This window comes from Danio rerio, chromosome 4, assembly GCF_049306965.1.
Source record: "Danio rerio strain Tuebingen ecotype United States chromosome 4, GRCz12tu, whole genome shotgun sequence".
In the NCBI taxonomy this organism is placed as follows: domain Eukaryota; kingdom Metazoa; phylum Chordata; class Actinopteri; order Cypriniformes; family Danionidae; genus Danio; species Danio rerio.
The window spans coordinates 67,655,825-67,677,182 of record NC_133179.1 but is presented as its reverse complement, the minus strand read 5'-3'; the positions used below and the strand labels follow the sequence as shown (position 1 = coordinate 67,677,182).

The 21,358-nt window shown below is 40.5% G+C and overlaps 1 protein-coding gene and 13 non-coding genes across 16 annotated transcripts in view; 13 read left to right on the top strand and 1 right to left on the bottom strand.

Annotated features, from left to right (window-relative positions):
* LOC137491262 (tripartite motif-containing protein 16-like) overlaps positions 1–21,358 on the bottom strand; it is a 496,597-nt gene that overhangs the window by 455,670 nt on the left and 19,569 nt on the right. For 2 of the 3 annotated variants that reach the window (XR_012402641.1, XM_068220427.2), the window contains 2 exons: positions 20,828–20,874; positions 19,680–20,717 (listed from right to left, as the gene is read on the bottom strand). The exons of the other annotated variant lie outside the window; for it this stretch is intronic. Coding sequence is in view for 1 of the 2 variants with exons in the window: in XM_068220427.2 (XP_068076528.1) it covers positions 20,158–20,717; positions 20,828–20,874 (607 nt within the window). In the remaining variant the exon portion in view is untranslated. Of the gene's footprint in view, positions 1–19,679; positions 20,718–20,827; positions 20,875–21,358 lie in introns of those variants that run through there. 3 annotated transcript variants of the gene reach the window in all.
* On the top strand, positions 496–577 carry trnas-gcu (transfer RNA serine (anticodon GCU)). Its single transcript has one exon. It is a non-coding gene; the product is annotated as a tRNA-Ser (tRNA).
* Positions 1,134–1,215, top strand: trnas-gcu (transfer RNA serine (anticodon GCU)). The gene has a single exon. It is a non-coding gene; the product is annotated as a tRNA-Ser (tRNA).
* On the top strand, positions 1,758–1,839 carry trnas-gcu (transfer RNA serine (anticodon GCU)). Its single transcript has one exon. It is a non-coding gene; the product is annotated as a tRNA-Ser (tRNA).
* trnas-gcu (transfer RNA serine (anticodon GCU)) lies at positions 2,397–2,478 on the top strand. Its single transcript has one exon. It is a non-coding gene; the product is annotated as a tRNA-Ser (tRNA).
* On the top strand, positions 3,035–3,116 carry trnas-gcu (transfer RNA serine (anticodon GCU)). Its single transcript has one exon. It is a non-coding gene; the product is annotated as a tRNA-Ser (tRNA).
* On the top strand, positions 3,666–3,752 carry trnas-gcu (transfer RNA serine (anticodon GCU)). Its single transcript has one exon. It is a non-coding gene; the product is annotated as a tRNA-Ser (tRNA).
* On the top strand, positions 5,963–6,036 carry trnat-ugu (transfer RNA threonine (anticodon UGU)). Its single transcript has one exon. It is a non-coding gene; the product is annotated as a tRNA-Thr (tRNA).
* On the top strand, positions 6,219–6,292 carry trnat-agu (transfer RNA threonine (anticodon AGU)). The gene has a single exon. It is a non-coding gene; the product is annotated as a tRNA-Thr (tRNA).
* On the top strand, positions 6,565–6,638 carry trnat-ggu (transfer RNA threonine (anticodon GGU)). The gene has a single exon. It is a non-coding gene; the product is annotated as a tRNA-Thr (tRNA).
* Positions 7,675–7,748, top strand: trnat-ugu (transfer RNA threonine (anticodon UGU)). Its single transcript has one exon. It is a non-coding gene; the product is annotated as a tRNA-Thr (tRNA).
* On the top strand, positions 7,931–8,004 carry trnat-agu (transfer RNA threonine (anticodon AGU)). The gene has a single exon. It is a non-coding gene; the product is annotated as a tRNA-Thr (tRNA).
* Positions 8,438–8,526, top strand: trnar-ucu (transfer RNA arginine (anticodon UCU)). Its single transcript is given in 2 exon segments — positions 8,438–8,474; positions 8,491–8,526. It is a non-coding gene; the product is annotated as a tRNA-Arg (tRNA).
* trnal-uaa (transfer RNA leucine (anticodon UAA)) lies at positions 9,378–9,451 on the top strand. Its single transcript has one exon. It is a non-coding gene; the product is annotated as a tRNA-Leu (tRNA).

Sequence of the window (21,358 nt, the reverse complement as noted above, 5' to 3'; positions counted from 1 at the left end):
TCTTATCGTTTTGAAGGATGTTGTTGCAAAATTTAACGTCATCCTTACCGAAAATAGCAGCAAATACATACAGAAATGTCATAGTCCAGCCCCCATCATGAAAGTGAGTACATACATGACGAGGTGGAAGAGTCCATTGAATCCCATCCTTGTTGTCCAAATGCTCTGGCGTTTGAAAAAGGCCGGTGCTTCCGTGGAAGGTGTTTTACTCGCACGCTCTTATCGTTTTGAAGGATGTTGTTGCAAAATTTAACGTCATCTTTACCGAAAATAGCAGCAAATACATACAGAAATGCCGTAGTCCAGCCCCCAACAGGAAAGTGAGTACATACATGGCGGGGTGGCCGAGTCCATCGAATCCCATTTTTGTCGTTTATTTGCTCTGTCGTTCATACGGCAAAACTGAAAGTCATCTTACCGAAAATTGTTGCAGAAACATACATTTACAAATATGTGCCACAGTCCGGCCTCCACCAGAGAAGAAGGAAAATACATGACGAGGTGGCCGAGTGGGTAAGGCGATGGACTGCTAATCCATTGTGCTCTGCACCCGTGGGTTCGAATCCCGTCCTCGTCGCTCATATGTTCTGGCATTCGAGAGATCATGGTGTTTCTGTAGAATTTCTTTTACTCTCACTCTTTTAGCGTTTTGAAGGATGTTGTTGCAAAATTTTATGTCAACTTTATCGAAAATAGCTGCAAATACAAACATATATGCCATAGTCCAGCCCCCATCATGAAAGTGAGTACATACATGACGAGGTGGAAGGGTCCATCGAATCCCATCCTTGTCGTTCAAATGCTCTGGCGTTTGAAAGAGGCCAGTGCTTCCGTGGAAGGTGTTTTACTTGCACGCTCTTATCGTTTTGAAGGATGTTGTTGCAAAATTTAACGTCATCCTTACCGAAAATAGCAGCAAATACATACAGAAATGTCATATTCCAGCCCCCATCATGAAAGTGAGTACATACATAATGAGGTGGAAGAGTCCATCGAATCCCATTTTTGTCGTTCATTTGATCTGTCGTTCATATGTCAAAACTGAAAGTCATCTGACCGAAAATAGTTGCAGAAACATAAATATACAAATATGTCCCACAGTATGGCCTCCACCGAAAAGAAGGAAAGTATGTGACGAGGTGGCCGAGTGGTTAAGGCGATGGACTGCTAATCCATTGTGCTCTGCACGCGTGGGTTCAAGTCCCATCCTCGTCGCTCATATGTTCTGGCATTCGAGAGATCATGTTGTTTCTGTAGAAGTTCTTTTACTCTCACTCTTTTAGCGTTTTGAAGGATGTTGTTGCAAAATTTTATGTCAACTTTATCGAAAATAGCTGCAAATACAAACATATATGCCATAGTCCAGCCCCCATCATGAAAGTGAGTACATACATGACGAGGTGGAAGAGTCCATCGAATCCCATCCTTGTCGTTCAAATGCTCTGGCGTTTGAAAGAGGCCAGTGCTTCCGTGGAAGGTGTTTTACTTGCACGCTCTAATCGTTTTTGAAGGATGTTGTTGCAAAATTTAACGTCATCTTTACCGAAAATAGCAGCAAATACATACAGAAATGCCATAGTTCAGCCCCCATCATGAAAGTGAGTACATACATGGCGGGGTGGCCGAGTCCATCGAATCCCATTTTTGTCGTTCATACGGCAAAACTGAAAGTCATCTTACAGAAAATAGTTGCAGAAACATACATTTACAATTATGTGCCACAGTCCGGCCTCCACCAGAGAAGAAGGAAAGTATGTGATGAGGTGGCCGAGTGGTTAAGGCGATCGACTGCTAATCCATTGTGCTCTGCATGCGTGGGTTTGAATCCCATCCTCGTCGCTCATATGTTCTGGCATTCGAGAGATCATGGTGTTTCAGTAGAAGAACTTTTACTCTCACTCTTTTAGCTTTTTGAAGGATGTTGTTCCAAAATTTTAAGTCATCTTTATCGAAAATAGCTGCAAACACAAACATATATGCCATAGTCCAGCCCCCATCATGAAAGTGAGTACATACATGACGAGGTGGAAGAGTCCATCGAATCCCATCCTTGTCGTTCAAATGCTCTGGCATTTGAAAGAGGCCGGTGCTTCCGTGGAAGGTGTTTTACTCGCACGCTCTAATCGTTTTGAAGGATGTTGTTGCAAAATTTAACGTCATCTTTACCGAAAATAGCAGCAAATACATACAGAAATGCCATAGTTCAGCCCCCAACAGGAAAGTGAGTACATACATGGCGGGGTGGCTGAGTCCATCGAATCCCATTTTTGTCGTTTATTTGCTCTGTCGTTCATACGGCAAAACTGAAAGTCATCTTACCGAAAATAGTTGCAGAAACATACATTTACAAATATGTGCCACAGTCCGGCCTCCACCAGAGAAGAAGGAAAATTCAAGACGAGGTGGCCGAGTGGTTAAGGCGATGGACTGCTAATCCATTGTGCTCTGCACGCGTGGGTTCGAATCCCATCCTCATCGCTCATGTGTTCTGGCATTCGAGAGATAATGGTGTTTCTGTAGAATTTCTTTTACTCTCACTCTTTTAGCGTTTTGAAGGATGTTGTTGCAAAATTTTATGTCAACTTTATCGAAAATAGCTGCAAATACAAACATATATGCCATAGTCCAGCCCCCATCATGAAAGTGAGTACATACATGACGAGGTGGAAGGGTCCATCGAATCCCATCCTTGTCGTTCAAATGCTCTGGCGTTTGAAAGAGGCCGGTGCTTCCGTGGAAGTTGTTTTACTTGCACGCTCTTATCGTTTTGAAGGATGTTGTTGCAAAATTTAACCTCATCCTTACCGAAAATAGCAGCAAATACATACAAAAATGTCATTTTCCAGCCCCCATCATGAAAGTGAGTACATACATAATGAGGTGGAAGAGTCCATCGAATCCCATTTTTGTCGTTCATTTGATCTGTCGTTCATACGTCAAAACTGAAAGTCATCTGACCGAAAATAGTTGCAGAAACATACATATACAAATATGTCCCACAGTCCGGCCTCCACCGAGAAGAAGAAAGGTATGTGACGAGGTGGCCGAGTGGTTAAGGCGATGGACTGCTAATCCATTGTGCTCTGCACGCGTGGGTTTGAGTCCCATCCTCGTCGCTCATATGTTCTGGCATTCGAGAGATCATGGTGTTTCTGTAGAAGTTCTTTTACTCTCACTCTTTTAGCGTTTTGAAGGATGTTGTTGCAAAATTTTATGTCAACTTTATCGAAAATAGCTGCAAATACAAACATATGCCATAGTCCAGCCCCCATCATGAAAGTGAGTACATACATGACGAGGTGGAAGGGTCCATTGAATCCCATCCTTGTCGTTCAAATGCTCTGGCGTTTGAAAGAGGCCAGTGCTTCCGTGGAAGGTGTTTTACTCGCACGCTCTTATCGTTTTGAAGGATGTTGTTGCAAAATTTAACGTCATCTTTACCGAAAATAGCAGCCAATATATACAGAAATGTCATATTCCAGCCCCCATCATGAAAGTGAGTACATACATGACGAGGTGGAAGAGTCCATCAAATCCCATTTTTGTCGTTCATTTGATCTGTCGTTCATATGTCAAAACTGAAAGTCATCTGACCGAAAATAGTTGCAGAAACATAAATATACAAATATGTGCCACAGTCCAGCCTCCACCGAGAAGAAGGAAAGTACGTGATGAGGTGGCCGAGTGGTTAAGGCGATGGACTGCTAATCTATTGTGCTCTGCACGCGTGGGTTTGAGTCCCATCCTCGTATGTAATGAGGTTTTATCTTAACAAATGTGGGGGTTTTAATATGAATGATGATATTTTATGGATGAAACTGAAACAAAGCATGATGACTGGGATTCCTGATTTTTATAGGAAAGTTTTACAAGCATGGAGTGAGTTTTTAAGTCACGTAGATTTTAAACCTGAAGGGAGGAACATGTTATTAAATCAACCTTTGTTTTTAAATGCTAATATTTTAACACGAGAAAGAAGTATCTTTTAAATATTGGTTGGAAGCAGGTGTTTGTCAGGTTAAGGATGTTTTATATGAGATTAAAGAAGGGTTTTTACCAACCAAGTAATTGTGGATGCCATGGATGAGATTGGGGAAGATATCAAAAGAGAAACTATTTGAAATAGTGAAAAGTGCAATACCTAAAGAATGGATAGTTAAAATTGAACAAAATAATGAAAGCAATGATAATGTGAAAGTGATTTTAAAGGAAAATGAGAAGGATTTTCAAGAATGTGTTCTCTAAAATTTCTACATTTGTTTCAGAAACAAAGTGCATAACAATTTTGGAAAAAAAATCTTTGTGGAAATAGATGAAGAGGGAATCTGGAAAAATTTAAAATGGAAATATTTAGACGTAAAAATTGAAACGTTGGATTATTTTATCAGACATAATGTTATTTTCACTGAAACAAAACTGGCACAAATTGGAAGCAGTGAGAATGCATTATGCAAAATATGTGGTATGGAAAATGACGGTATTATGCATTTGTTTTTAAAATGTGTTGAATTAAATACATTTATGGCAAAGTTAAAAGAAATGATGAAACAAATGATGCCAAGTGAAACAGAGCAGATTGAGGAGGAGACAGAATGGTATAAAATATTTTTATTTGGTTTTAATGGAAGTAAAACAAGAATTGCCAATTTGTTTCTATCAGTTGCAAGAACTGTAATTTGGGAAAGAAGAAACGTTGTGAAAAATAAAAATGCTAAAATAGAGTTATGGAAAATGTATAAAAGAAAACTGGAAAACTATATAAAAACTGTGGAACAATATTTTAGAATGCAAGAAAAAGAGACTGGATTTTACAAAACGTTTATGTTGAATACTCCTTATATTATGTACTCAATAGATGGTTTAAAAATAGATTTGCCAGAATGATTATGCTTGTTGTTTTCCTGTTTTGATACCAACATAATGTCTTAAGAAATGTTTGTAAATGATATTTTAATATGCTTCTGAACTGATGTTTTAAATGTTTTTAAATGTATGTATTGTAAAATTTGAAAAATTTTTCTAATAAAAAAAAAATGGATAGCGCATTGGACTTCTAGGCTGTGAGCTGAGCCATTCAAAGGTTGTGGGTTTGAGTCCCACCAGAGTTGCAAGCTTTGCTCTTTTTCTTCACTGACTTAAGGTGTGGTGCGTTTCTAACATTTTAGGCATCTGTCCATCCCGTTTTGCTTCTTTCTTTCATTGCGCAGTGCAGGCTCAGATACTACGGGTACTCTACAATAATAACCGATGACTTAATTGAGCTGTTTTAAATAAGGGAGATTCGAAAACGGTGTAGGACCTAGTGGGCTTGAGGAATGACTCGAAGGCAAGCTGTGGTTTTGGGGAAAAGTAACTGCCACCTATTGTTGAGATCACGCCTTTTGGATTTGTCGTACAAGAGCCTCTTTATGCATGTGCAAAGTAACTGAGTAGAAAGCACAGTAAATTTTGCTCCCCCTCCACTGTCTTAGATGAAACTGCGTTTGGAAATATCATACCCAGAGGTTTTTTCTTTTAGTGTTAAGACTAAGTTGGCCAGAGCACCTGTCTTGGGAACAGCAGGTGCTAGGTTCAAATCCAAACTGCACCTTTCCTTCAGATGATGGGAGAGTGGCTTTCTGATCTGAAACTCTTTCAATGGCCGATAGCATATGTTTGTCCTGATTTTTATATTTTCCGAGCTGACTCTGGGTTTGGATGTAATAAAACTGGAGGTACCAAAAAACACTTAACACATGATTTAGGATAGATTAAATAAAAATAAATTCATGCACTTTTTGCTTTGATCTTGAACAGAGGCCAGGTTACCGGTCAGGTTTGAGACATGATCATCCAGACTCTAAAAGACCGCGTCCGTCTTGTCAGCATTTTCTGCATCCTGACATGCTGGTTTTTGTTGTGTATTATTTTTTCTTCTTCGATTTTTGTTATCGGGCAAATGTCTCTTGCTGTGAATATCTGTGGCGCTGTGGCTTAGCTGGTCAAAGCGCCTGTCTTGTAAACAGGAGATCCTGGCCTCTAATCCCAGCAGCGCCTTAGTCCAGGTGGTGTGTGAGCTTGTTTTATAGAGCTTACCGGAATGAATTATAAAATTGTATAGCTTTGAGGCGTAATAAATAGTGTGACAAATAGAGTTAAACAACCTCTTTGCTTGCCATTTTAAGACTTGCTGTCTTTTTTTTGTCTCTGTCTGCAAAAACATCTTGACCTTCAGCGTTGGCGCTGTGGCTTAGTTGGTCAAAGCGCCTGTCTAGTAAACAGGAGATCCTGGGTTCAAATCTCAGCAGTGCTTAATGTACAGGTTTCATGTTTGCTTTTTGTTAAGAGTAACGAGTGTTTACACAGCGGGATGTTTAGCAGTCGGTTTCTTAACAAAACTCAAATCCTTAAGAACGCTGCTCGTTCAAGAGGGCTTTGGACGATGGCTTTATATAGCATAGTGTGGTATTGCCTAACCAATTGGACTTTAATATTTCAAGTCCAGACATTCCCACATGCAGCGCTACCGTTGTTAGTTTTTTTTATTTTTTGGAATTAAACAATTAACCCCTGTCAAGGTTGTTTGGCGCTGTGGCTTAGTTGGTCAAAGTGCCTGTCTGGTAAACAGGAGATCCTGGCTTCGATTCCCAACAGTGCCATGTACGCCATTGGCTGTTCTTTCATGGGCCAGAGAGTACTAAAAAGTGCTTTCTGTGCAAAAGTGCTACAGAAAGCAGAACACTCAGGCTCTGTGGCGCAATGGATAGCGCATTGGACAAATTGGACTTCTAGGCTGTGAGCTGAGCCATTCAAAGGTTGTGGGTTCGAGTCCCACCAGAGTTGCAAGCATGCTCTTTTTCTTAACTGACTTAAGGTGTGGTGCGTTTCTAACATTTTAGGCATCTGTCCATCCCCTTTTGCTTCTTTCTTTCATTGCGCAGTGCAGGCTCAGATACTAGGGGTACTCTACAATAAAGCCGATGACTTAATTGAGCTGTTTTAAATAAGGGAGATTAGAAAACGATGTAGGGCCTAGTGGGCTTGAGGAATGACTCGTCGGCAACCTGTAGTTTTGGGGAAAAGTAACTGCCACCTATTGTTAAGATCACGCCTTTTGGATTTGTCGTACAAGAGCCTCTTTATGCATGTGCAAAGTAACTGAGTAGAAAGCACAGTAAATTTTGCTTCCCCCCCACTGTCTTAGATGAAACTGCGTTTGGAAGTATCGTATCAAGAGGTTTTTTCTTTTAGTGTTAAGACTAAGTTGGCCAGAGCACCTGTCTTGGGAACAGCAGGTGCTAGGTTCAAATCCAAACTGCACCTTTCCTTCAGATGATGGGAGAGTGGCTTTCTGATCTGAAACTCTTTCAATGGCCGATAGCATATGTTTGTCCTGATTTTTATATTTTCCGAGCTGACTCTGGGTTTGGATGTAATGAAACTGGAGGTACCAAAAAACACTTTACACATGATTTAGGATAGATTAAATAAAAATAAATTCATGCACTTTTTGCTTTGATCTTGAACAGAGGCCAGGTTACCGGTCAGGTTTGAGACATGATCATCCAGACTCTAAAAGACCGCGTCCGTCTTGTCAGCATTTTCTGCATCCTGACATGCTGGTTTTTGTTGTGTATTATTTTTTCTTCTTCGATTTTTGTTATCAGGCAAATGTCTCTTACTGTGAATATCTGTGGCCCTGTGGCTTAGCTGGTCAAAGTGCCTGTCTTGTAAACAGGAGATCCTGGGCTCAAATCCTAGCAGCGCCTTAGTCCAGGTGGTGTGTGTGCTTGTTTTATAGAGCTTACCGGAATGAATTATAAAATTGTATAGCTTTGAGGCGTAATGAATAGTGTGACAAATAGAGTTAAACAACCTCTTTGCTTGCCATTTTAAGACTTGCTGTCTTTTTTTAGTCTCTGTGTGCAAAAACAATTTGACTTTCAGCGTTGGCGCTGTGGCTTAGTTGGTTAAAGCGCCTGTCTAGTAAACAGGAGATCCTGGGTTCAAATCTCAGCAGTGCCTAATGTACAGGTTTCATGTTTGCTTTTTGTTAAGAGTAACGAGTGTTTACGCAGCGGGATGTTTAGCAGTCGGTTTCTTAACAAAACTCAAATCCTTAAGAACGCTGCTCGTTCAAGAGGGCTTTGGACGATGGCTTTATGTAGCATAGTGTGGTAATGCCTAACCAATTGGACTTTAATATTTCAAGTCCAGACATTCCCACATGCAGCGCTACCGTTGTTAGTTTTTTTTAATTTTTTGGAATTAAACAATTAGCTCCTGTCAAGGTTGTTTGGCGCTGTGGCTTAGTTGGTCAAAGTGCCTGTCTAGTAAACAGGAGATCCTGGCTTCGATTCCCAACAGTGCCATGTCCACCGTTGGCTGTACTTTCATGGGCCAGAGAGTACTAAAAAGTGCTTTCTGTGCAAAAGTGCTACAGAAAGCAGAGCACTTAGGCTCTGTGGCGCAATGGATAGCGCATTGGACTTCTAGGCTGTGAGCTGAGCCATTCAAAGGTTGTGGGTTCGAGTCCCACCAGAGTCGCAAGCTTTGCTCTTTTTCTTCACTGACTTAAGGTGTGGTGCGTTTCTAACATTTTAGGCATCTGTCCATCCCCTTTTGCTTCTTTCTTTCATTGCGCAGTGCAGGCTCAGATACTAGGGGTACTCTACAATAAAGCCAAAGACTTAATTGAGCTGTTTTAAATAAGGGAGATTAGAAAACGATGTAGGGCCTAGTGGGCTTGAGGAATGACTCGTCGGCAACCTGTGGTTTTGGGGAAAAGTAACTGCCACCTATTGTTGAGATCACGTCTTTTGGATTTGTCGTACAAGAGCCTCTTTATGCATGTGCAAATTAACTGAGTAGAAAGCACAGTAAATTTTGCTTACCCCCTACTGTCTTAGATGAAACTGCGTTTGGAAGTATCGTATCAAGAGGTTTTTTCTTTTAGTGTTAAGACTAAGTTGGCCAGAGCACCTGTCTTGGGAACAGCAGGTGCTAGGTTCAAATCCAAACTGCACCTTTCCCTCAGATTATGGGAGAGTGGCTTTCTGATCTGAAACTCTTCCAATGGCCGATAGCATATGTTTGTCCTGATTTCCATTTTCCGAGCTGACTCTGGGTTTGGATGTAATAAAACTGGAGGTACCAAAAAACACTTAACACATGATTTAGGATAGATTAAATAAAGATAAATTCATGCACTTTTTGCTTTGATCTTGAACAGAGGCCAGGTTACCGGTCAGGTTTGAGACATGATCATCCAGACTCTAAAAGACCGCGTCCGTCTTGTCAGCATTTTCTGCATCCTGACATGCTGGTTTTTGTTGTGTATTATTTTTTCTTCTTCGATTTTTGTTATCCGGCAAATGTCTCTTACCATGAATTTCTGTGGCGCTGTGGCTTAGCTGGTCAAAGCGCCTGTCTTAAAAACAGGAGATCCTGGCCTCTAATCCCAGCAGCGCCTTAGTCCAGGTGGTGCGTGTGCTTGTTTTATAGAGCTTACCGGAATGAATTATAAAATTGTATAGCTTTGAGGCGTAATGAATAGTGCGACAAATAGAGTTAAACAACCTCTTTGCTTGCCATTTTAAGACTTGCTGTCTTTTTTTAGTCTCTGTGTGCAAAAACGTCTTGCCACCTGTTCAGCGTTGGCGCTGTGGCTTAGTTGGTCAAAGTGCCTGTCTGGTAAGAAACTTGGCTGAGGCCAAGATGGCGACAGGTGGAACAGGTGTTGTCATAACACTCCTAGTCTACTGTTATTTTACAAGCTTGACAGCGGCTATTCGTGTGGATCCGGTTCGGATGTTTTGCAGCATCTATCCACTGTCTTATCATAATGACAATCCGCATATATACAAGGATCTGGGCTACAAACGAAAAGGTAACGAACTGGCAAGGACAAGTACAGGCTATGGAACTTATGCACTGGCTGTGACCATGGTATACCCATCGCTGTATAACAAGATCACAAAGAAAAAAAAAGCAATGACAACTACACAATCGTCACGGACAGGACTTATTATCGCAATATGCTTGATGTTATCTGGGGATATCGACCCGTGCCCAGGCCCGCACCACTTCAAGACGCTGAGAGAGGCTAACCCTCAAACGGAGGACAAACGCGCTACTCTTACCTTACAGGTATGCTCTTCATGTACACTTTTATCGTCTGCACAACAGGCTAATTCTCTGCTTTCTCTCTGCCCGACGCCAAATACGCTCAAGCTGTCTGTCCAGGGGGTAGAGTGTGTGAAAGGCGCGGCCGCGGTTCCGGGGTGGTTGGATGGCGAGCGGCAGGGGGAAAAAACGCATCCGAGGTTGTGTGTCGGCATGTCGGACAGAAGCTTCGGTCGGGAGTTCGCTGGACGGGTGTGTGAGTTTCGTGGAAACAAGAGACCTGATCCAGAAACGCAGCAACAACAACAAACTTTTTTGAATGACAGCGCGAGCACCATGGCAACAAACAGTGTAAACAGGAAACGGCTCAACCCAGGGGTTGTCAAAAACCGGAAACATGCGTTCTTTAACACTGTTAATAACTCAAAAATTGTGTGGGACCCTAAAATGAAACCCAAAGGTCTTTTAGGTAGGCATTTAAATATAAGAAGCATTTTATCTAAATCTGAACAAATTACCCATCTGTTAACTAACTCAAACCTGGACTACCTTTGCCTATCTGAGACATGGCTGTACAAATATGCCCCTTCTGCGGCATTTAACATATCTGGCTATACAATGTTCAGGAAAGACAGAGAAGGAGCAAAAGGTGGTGGTGTTATGATATATGTAAAAGATAATCTCCAATGTGAGGAAATTAATTGGCTTTGTGATTATGAATTCGAATGCTTGGGTTTAAATGTCAGACTATCACCCCAAATGTCATTTAAAATCATTGTGATTTATCGTCCCCCATCCTCGGATGGTACTTTTTATGATAGGTTTGAAAAGTTACTTAAAGAAAGTAACTTAAATAAAGAAACTGTTATTTTAGGGGATTTTAACATAAACTGGGAGGATACATCTTGTAGAAACAAACTTAAAAGAATAACTGACAAATTTGACCTTGTTCAAATGATAAATGGTCCCACAAGAATCACCACTTCAAGTAGTACTCAGATTGATCTAATATTTACCAACAGACCTGAAAGGATAATTAAAACCTATAATATGTTAGCTGGCATTTCTGACCACAATTTGACACTTGTGGCCAGAAAACTCTCCAAAAAGAGATTTAAATTTTCTGCCAGAGAACATGAATTTATAGGAATACCAAGAAATAGAAGGGAGGGATTTAAAAAATGCTGTAGAGCAAATTGACTGGGACAGACTATTACTGGGTTCTGATCTTGAAAAGGACCGTGGATCTTTTGTAGGAACAATCGAGAAAACAGTAAAGAATTCAGCACTAAACTTAAATGCAAACACAATAAAAATATACTACCCTGGATTAACTCTGACATACTAAAACTAATGAAAGAGAGAGATTTTGCGTTAAAAAAATAATTAAGAGTAAATCGGCTAGTGATAGAAACATGTTTACAACATTAAGAAATAGAGTAGTAAAAAACATACGAAAAGCCAAAGCTGATTATTTCCTAACATTAATAGAAAAAGCAAAAGGGGATTCTAAAACAATCTGGAACCAACTAAAAAAAGTTGTTAGACATGATACAAAAAACAAAAAGATATTGGAAGTTATGATAGATGGGCATATCACAAATAACGCCTGCAAAATTGCAGAGGCCTTTAATAATTTTTTATTAACTCAGTTTCAAATATGGTCCCATTGTGTCCATCAAAAATTTCTAACATGTGCTCTTTAAATAGTTCACAGCCAATTTTCAGCATAAGTAATATCTCAGAATCTGATGCCTTACAGGCAATAAAATCTCTCAAATCCTCCAGAACTAAAGAAACTTTTGGTATAGACTCTCTTATGTTGAAAGAACTTAGTTCTACACTATTAACCCCAATAACTAAACTTCTCAATCGTTCCATTTCTGAAGCAATATTTCCATGTGTATGGAAGTCATCTGCTGTCATTCCAATTTTTAAAAACGGGGATCATTATTCACTTTCCAACTATAGGCCAATCAGTATTATTCCCACTGTGTCTAAAGTTGCAGAGAAACTCATTGCCAATCAATTAATTAAACATCTAAACACCACTACATTTTCTCTTCATCCAATGCAATTCGGTTTCAGATCTCAACACTCCACTGAAACTGCAAATTGTTTTCTCATAGAAAATATTAAACATCTACTGGATAAAGGTGGTGTAGTTGGTGCTGTGATTCTTGACCTGAAAAAAGCTTTTGACACTGTAAATCATAAAATATTATTGTCCAAATTAACTAAATTTAATATGTCACCAGAGTCATTGAAGTGGTTTGAATCATTGTTACATACCTGTACATTTCTGTGTTGCGTAATTATTATTTATATATATTTTTTTTTCTCGCTAGTCTCTTTCTTTCTCTCTCTCTCTCTCTCTCTCTCTCTCTCTCCCCGTGCTCGCTTGCTCTCTACCTCTCTCCCGCTTCCACCTACACAGTGGCTCCGATTGGCTACCGCTGCCCAGCTGTTTGCCGTGCCCCCCATGACGTCATCCAAGGTCTCCAATCCTGCCACCGTGGCATAAAAGTGGTGACAGGACGCTACACTGGAGGCCCTGAATTTCTGTGTTGTGCTGTGTGTCTTTGTTTTTTGATATATGTCTACTGTGTGTTACAATTTGGTATCTGTCCGTTATTTGTTCTCCATTTGTCTACCGTCGATGTCATGCGCATCTGAGGTTGGAGAGTGGGACAGGTAAGAATGTCGTGCGACATACATTGTGCACAAGTAGTTTGAATATCTCTGTATTAGACACACTAGGTAAGGGGCGTGCTCCACCCACTGTACTTTTGGTTTTCCCATCAAAGATCAGCGTAGGTTAGGTAGTGCGTATTAGACACGAAGATTCTTTTCAATAACTTCTGCATTTTTATTTTGGATAGATAGGGTAGAGATTGGGCCAAATAGATTGCTTTTGTTTTATTTATTTTTATTGTTTGGATGCCGTCCGCGTCTCATTTCTCCAACTCTCCCATATCTGGTCAAACATCTTATGTCATTTGTTATCTGTGAAATTCAATGTCCCTTTGTAAATATCTTTCTATATATATTTTTTTTTTGGCATTCATTATTATCAATATTTTTGTAAATAAAATCACGTATTGCATTTAGCTGGTCTTGGTTTTTGTCCCTCATTTATTGATGTTGTGTGGTTGCTTATGTGTTTCACCCAAAAGTTAATGTTACTCCTCTTCCCCTTTATTTAACATCTTTTAAATCGTAACATTAAATGGGGGCTCGTCCCGAATAAAGAAAGATTCCCAAAAAAAAATAAATAAATAAATAAATTGGAAGTGAAACTATTTGCATCCACACATATATCTTAAGTGTTGGGTGGTGTTGTGTGAGATAGCTGACGCTGTGTGCAGGCATTATGGTCGTATTTGATTTACAGGCTTTTATTCTCAAACCGAGTTGGGAACAAATTGATAAGTGTAGAAAAGATGACTTATTGATTATTGCAAGCCATTATGACATTTCTGTTGAAAAACAGGCTTTAAAGAAAGAGATCAAACGCTTGGTTGAAACACGCTTGGTTGAGCTGAAAATACTGCAGGGGAGTGATGAAGGCGGTGAGGGCATGCGACATTCCAGCATGGAGGCGCGGCCTGCTGATTCCTTGAATGAGCTGGGTGAAGGTTTTGGTGAAGGTTTGGATGAAGTAGATGCCGAGGCGGAGGCTGATGGTAAGCCTGCTCTTCCTCCCTTTTATCCTTTTTCCCCTGTTTCCACTGGGTCTAGAGAAGACGTACGTTTAAAGGTACGTCTGGCCCAAATGCAAATGGAGACGCAGGAAAAGATGCAGGCTCGCCAAGCTGAATTAGACATGCGTGTACAAATACGTAAGCTGGAGATCGAGGCTGATACGCAAGTAAGGCTGCGACAGCTTGAGCTGGATGCTGCGAAGGCTGCTGCCAGCCCAGCTGCGCAGTCAAGCACTGCGCACAGTCCTGTGTCCCCCCCGCCGTCTGATACATCCTCGCTTGCCTTTGATGTCAGCCGTTATATAGCTTTTGTTCCCCAGTTTAGAGAAAGCGAAGTTGATACATATTTTAACGCTTTCGAGCGCATTGCGTCTGCTCTGCGTTGCCCAAAAGATGTCTGGTCTCTTCTCCTCCAGTGTAAGTTGATAGGGAAGGCTCAGGAAGTCTGCTCGACTCTTTCATTAGAAGATAGTTTGCAGTATGACACTGTCAAGTCAGCAGTCCTTCGTGCTTGTGAGCTGGTACCAGAAGCTTATCGGCAAAGATTTAGAAACCATAAGAAGAATAGCCATCAGACATTTGTGGAGTTTTCACGGGAGAAATCAGTCCTGTTTGATAAGTGGTGTGCTGCATGTTAGCAACTGATTTTGCAAAGTTACGAGAATTGCTGTTAATTGAGGAGTTTAAGTCGTGTTTACCAGAAAAGGTAGTAGTTTATTTAAATGAACAGAAAGTGTCCACTGTGTCTCAAGCAGCTGTGCTTGCAGATGAGTTTGTGCTAACGCATAAAAATGTGTTTACTTCAGTGCGTCCCGAAAAGAGCTCATCTGGCTCGCATGTGCAGTCACAACCATCTAGTTCGAATTCCAGTCCACAAACTACTAAAAATGACCTTGAGTGCTACTACTGCCACAAGAAAGGGCACAAATTATCTGACTGTATTATTTTTAAAAGAAAACAGCAACAGCCAAAAAGTGTTGGATTTGTGAATTCGGTTACTGTGTTACCGAGTGATGCTTGCAATAGCAGTTTTGCGCCTTTTCTAATGAAAGGTTGGATTTCTTTATCTGGAGAGACGCATGATCAGAAAGAAGTTCAAATCTTGCGTGACACTGGCGCCGCTCAGAGCTTTATTCTTTCTGATTGTTTACCGCTGTCAGATAAATCGTACTGCTGTGCCAGCGTTTTAGTTCAAGGATTTGAGATGGGTATTGTAAATGTGCCTTTACACCGTGTACATTTGCAATGCGATCTAATTACAGGATTTGTGAAAGTTGGTGTGCGTTCTTCTTTGCCTGTAAATGGAGTTGACATCATTTTAGGAAATGATTTAGCAGGAGGGAAAGTGATGCCTGTTGTGGAAGTGTTAGACAGTCCGACTGTGTCCTCTTCACCTGACATTTTTACAAAAAACTATCCTGAAGTGTTTTCTGCGTGTGCTGTCACACGAGCGCAGATGCGCAGAACTGGCGAGGACGCCGCGTTGGATGACACTTTTATGGCAGACCAGTTACCTTCTCCTCCCTCTGATTCAGAGTCAAGTTCAAAGGCTCACTCAAGTTCAGTGTCGGTAAGAGCGCATGCGCCACTAAATTCTAATGCTTTACCATTAAATATCACCAGAGATCAAATGTGTGCTGCACAACGAAAAGATCCTAATTTGAGTAAATGCTTTGATTCGGCTCTGGATCCTGAGGTTGCTAAAAAGAGTCAGGTTGCTTATTTTGTTGAAGATGGTCTGCTGATGAGAAAGTGGAGTCCTAATAATAGAGGAGACTTAGACTGGAGTGCTGTGTATCAAATTGTCATACCTGATCTGTACAGACAGCAAATTATGAGTTTAGCTCATGATCATCACATGTCAGGACATTTGGGGGTGACAAAAACGTATGATCGTATCATTAGACATTTTTTTTGGCCGGGCATGAAAAAGAATGTGGCTGAATATTGTCGCACCTGTCATACTTGTCAGGTCACTGGAAAGCCTAATCAGGTGATTCCCCCTGCCCCTCTTGTGCCTATTCCTGTGATTGGTGAGCCATTTGAAAATGTTATCGTTGATTGTGTCGGACCCTTGCCAAAGACTAAATCAGGAAATCAATTTCTTCTAACTATTATGTGCCGCGCAACCCGTTTTCCTGAAGCAGTGCCACTGCGTAAAATTACAGCTTCTGCCGTTTCAAAAGCACTCGTTAAATTTTTTTCTGCATTCGGACTTCCTAAAGTTGTTCAAACAGATCAAGGAACTAATTTTCTCTCTAAATTGTTCTCACAAATTCTAAAAACCCTTGGCATTTCCCACCGTCATTCTTGTGCATATCACCCCGAAAGTCAGGGTGCGCTTGAGAGGTTCCATCAAACCTTGAAAAGCATGTTAAGAAAATATGCAATGGACACTGAAAAAGACTGGGACGAGGGTGTGCCATTGGTTTTGTTCTCAGTGCGTGAAACCGTTCAAGAATCGCTTGGATTTAGCCCAGCAGATCTAATTTATGCACACGGGTTTCGGGGACCTTTGAAGATTTTGAAGGAAAATATTTTAAACACTGACTCAAACGTTAAGTGTAATATTCTGGACTTTGTTAGTCGATTTTGAGAGCGTTTGCATGCTGCGTGTTCTCTCGCTCGAGAATCCCTCAGTCCTTCATGCAATCAGGCATGAAGAGACGGTATGATGCAAATGCTCTCTCTCGTTGTTTTCAACCTGGCGACGAAGTTGTTGTTCTGCTGCCTATTCCTGGCTCCGTTCTTTCTGCTAGATTTTCTGGCCCATATCGAATTTTGGAAAAGATAAGTGATACTGATTACGTTATTGACACCCCTGACAGAAGACGTCAGTCACGTGTATGTCACATCAATATGCTTAAACCATATCACTCCAGAACTTCACCTGTTACATCAACAGTTCAGATCGCAGGGCCCGCGATCTCTTCTGCTGCAGTCTGTGATGTGTTCTTAGACTTACTTAAAGGTTATTGGCAAATTCCACTCAGTCCACAAGCATCTGAAATTTCTGCATTCGTTACTCCGGATTATTTTCTTCAATATTCCGTTATGGCTTTCGGCATGCGAAACGCCCCTGCAACATTTCAGAGACTCGTCAATATTGTTTTAGCCGGTGTTCCAAATTGCAACGCATACCTTGACGATTTGGTAGTATATTCATCTGACTGGAAAGAACATATTGCTCTTTTAAGGACAGTGTTTGAGAGGCTAGCAAATGCATCACTGACCCTTAATTTAGCAAAATGTGAATTCGGCCAAGCTACCGTTACATATCTGGGAAAGGAAGTTGGTAAAGGTCAAGTTCGTCCAGTTGAAGCTAAGGTCACTGCCATCTCTGAGTTTCCCATCCCAAAAACCAGACGCGAACTGCGCAGGTTTCTTGGCATGTCTGGTTATTACCGTAGTTTTTGTAGAAACTTTTCAACTGTGGTTAACCCTCTTACTAACCTTCTTAGCCCTGCTGTGCCCTATGTATGGACAGAGGAATGTCAGCGTGACAATGTGAAAGCACTCTTGTGTAGTAAATCTGTATTAGCTGCACCAGATGTGACTAAAGCTTTCAAATTGGAAGTTGATGCCAGTGGAGTTGGTGCAGGTGCTGTACTCATGCAGGAAGATAATTTTGGTATCGATCATCCGATTTGTTATTTCTCCAAGAAATTCAATAAACATCAGTTGAATTACTCAACTATTGAGAAAGAAGCTTTAGCCCTTCTTCTCGCAGTGCAGTATTTTGAGGTTTATATCGGATCCACCTGCATTCCGGTTGCAGTCTATACAGATCATAATCCGCTTGTGTTCTTGTCAAGGATGTTCAATCAAAATCAACGCCTTATGCGGTGGTCGCTGATTTTGCAGGACTACAACCTAACCATTTTCCATAAGAAGGGAGCCGAAAACGTGGTGGCAGATGCTCTTTCTCGAGCTTAAGTTGATTGCATTTTTTCTTAAAATGCTTGTGCTTATTTATTTATTTATTTATTTGTTGTCACAAGTTACAAACATATATGTTTTTTCTTTAGGGTGAGGATGTTACATTCCTGTACATTTTTGTGTTGCGTAATTATTATTTATATATATATTTTCTCGCTAGTCTCTTTCTTTCTCTCTCTCTCTCCGTGCTCGCTTGCTCTCTACCTCTCTCCCGCTTCCACCTATACAGTGGCTCCAATTGGCTACCGTTGCCCAGCTGTTTGCCGTGCCCCCCTTGACGTCACCCAAGGTCTCCAATCCAGCCGCTGCCACCGTGGCATAAAAGTGGTGACAGGACGCTACTCTGGAGGCCCTGAATTTCTGTGTTGTGCTGTGTGTCAGTGTTTTTTTTGATATATGTCTACTGTGTGTTACAATTTGGTATCTGTCCGTTATTTGTTCTCCATTTGTCTACCGTCGATGTCATGCGCATCTGAGGTTGGAGAGTGGGACAGGTAAGAATGTTGTGCAACATACATTGTGCACAAGTAGTTTGAATATCTCTGTATTAGACACACTAGGTAAGGGGCGTGCTCCACCCACTGTACTTTTTGTTTCCCATCAAAGATCAGCGTAGGTTAGGTAGTGCGTATTAGATGCGAAGATTCTTTTCAATAACTTCTGCATTTTTATTTTGGATAGATAGGGTAGAGATTGGGCCAAATAGATTGTTTTTGTTTTATTTATTTTTATTGTTTGGATGCCGCCCGCGTCTCATTTCTCCAACTCTCCCATATCTGGTCAAACATCTTATGTCATTTGTTATCTGTGAAATTCAATGTCTCTTTGTAAATATTCAATAATCTTTCTATATACATTTTTTTTTTTTTTTTGGCATTCATTATTATCACTATTTTTGTAAATAAAATCACGTATTGCATTTAGCTGGTCTTGGTTTTGTCCCTCATTTATTGATGTTGTGTGGTTGCCTATGTGTTTCACCCAAAAATTAATGTTACTCCTCTTCCCCTTTATTTAACATCTTTTAAATCGTAACAATATAGATAACATTATGGGTCTATATATGAATACAGCACTTACAAATCTCTGTGTTAGTTCATATATTCTACAGGACACTTTACAATGAGACCTACATTAGATCAGTCAGTACTGGAACTGATATAACAAGCAACTCAAGATGATCAGGATGCTGAAACTACCACAGCATATTACTGTTAGACACAAAATTAGCTGAGCCCAGTGAATATACAAGGGAGAATCACATCAAGTGTTAATAAAGATGAAAAATCAAGAGAAAATAAGACTTTAACTTCAGCTGAAATGTTGTTTTATTCAATATCTCATTTGACTTTACATTAAAATTCAGTTTTCTTTATCAAATACAAACTCATACACACGACAACCATTGAAATGCTTATACGACCAGCCATGACCTTAAACACAACAAGATTATAGATGAGAAATAAATTACTGAATGAAATAAGAAATAAAATATAGACAAACTTTAGTCATAGGAAATATATCTGTAGAGAATAAAATCAACACATTAAACCCCGCGGCTATACAACTGTAGAGAACTTTAGCTGTAGACTGACTCCATGTACAGTGACACCATAACTGAACTGAACTACAATACACACAGAGATGTGTGTGTGTGTGTGTGTGTAACTGTGGTTGAATGTGCAGATGTGTCCACAGACGTGCTGTGTGTGTGTGTGTGTGTTGTGATTGAGAGAGCATCTGGTCTGTGTTCAGAAGCTCCTCTTCAGTGTCCAAGTGTTGGTCTTGATGGAGCAGAAGCCTTTACTTCTCTGAGCGCAGCAGGAAAGCTTCAGCTAAACTGTGTTTTCCTACTTTAGTCAATCCAACACTGAAAACTCCTAATCTAGTCAAGAGTTACAGGCTTATTACTGGACACAGATATTGCTGAGCTTGATTTATTTGCTTTATTAAGCATTATTAATGCACAGTTGTGCTTGTTAATGCACTGAGAGTCAACAAGAACTAACAGAGAACAACTTTATTGTCATCAACTAACATGAACAGATCAATAAATACTGGAATAAATGTGTTTTTATTGTTCAGTTCAAGTCAAATCATGAAGAAGAAGAAGATCAGAAGAGCAGAAACAAACGTCACACTTCATTTCTCCTTTATTCATTGAGCTGCTGGATTTCTCTACAGTTGATTCAAGATTTGACAGAGATTCAGACAGGATTCAGACATGTCCATGTTCATCATCACATTCTAATATCAGCAGTGGATTTGACATTGACTTTTATTATTTGTGCTCAAACAACAGAGAAACAATGAAGAAGATCAATCTGTAGACAAGAATAAACTTTACTTCACACACACACACACACACACACACACACACACACACACACACACAAAGAGTCTTCAGTCTTCAGCTCAGTTTCACTGATGATGCATAAATCATAAACCTCATATCTAATGCAGCAAAATTATAATAAAACCCAAACCCAGGATAGAGCGGCTCAGTGAATGTGGTCTGGACTGAGTGGATGAGGCTCATTGTGTCTCTATAAATGTTGTAGAAGATCAGAGTTCCTGCACTGTGATCCACAAACACTCCTATTCTCCTGCTGAGCGGCTTCACTGGGAGATCAGTGTGTGTGTTATTGTGACTGAATGTGAATCTGGAGGGAGAGCAGAACAAACTCCAGGACTGAGCATTATGTCCAAACACACACTCAGCACCTCTTCCCTTCCTCCTGATGCTCTTATATGACACTGATATACACACATCATCTCCACTCCAGTCAATTTCCCAGTAACAGTGTCCACACACACTCTCTCTGCACAACACCTGAGGACAATCATCAAATCTGTCTGGATGATCAGGATACGGCTGATTCTCACTCACACTCTTCACCTCTCTGTTCTCCTCAGACAGTTTGAGTTTAGTGTGTGCTGTGTTTGGATCCAGTGTGAGGAAACAGACATCTGAACACAAAAACACACACATTTATAACCACAGCTGTGTGTGTGTGTGTGTGTGTGTGTGTGTGTGTGTGTCTGTGTGTGTCTGTCTGTCTGTGTGTGTGTAGTCCTACATTTGCGTGGTCCTGCTGTAATCCTCTTCTCTTCTCCATGATCCAGACTGTGAACACACACAGATTGACATTCAGTCAGTACACAGACATCAGCTTATAACATGCGCACGTACACACACACACACTTGTCAGCAGATGTGCAGTCAGAATGATTGTGATCAAACATCCCTCATTATTCTATTATCCTTATGTTCCCTGATATAATACACTTTCCTCAGCTCACATACTCTGGTGAAGACATACAGAAGATACAGCATTTAGAGTAGAACAATCAGTTCATGTAAAGGGAGGGGGACACATTTAGTCTTTATTAATTTTGATGAATCTCTTTATTTTGCAAAAGTCCTCTTCAGTTTGGCTGACAGTGGAACAAAAGTTCTAATGGCAACTCATTTATACAGCACAGCCTACGTCTAGCCTCATGTAGAGCCAGAATGAGTTTAAACAGATCATCATTAAACTGAAGCTCCTCTCATGCTGAACGGATTTCATTATGTTCTGTAATAGTTGTGAATATTGATCTGGTAATTC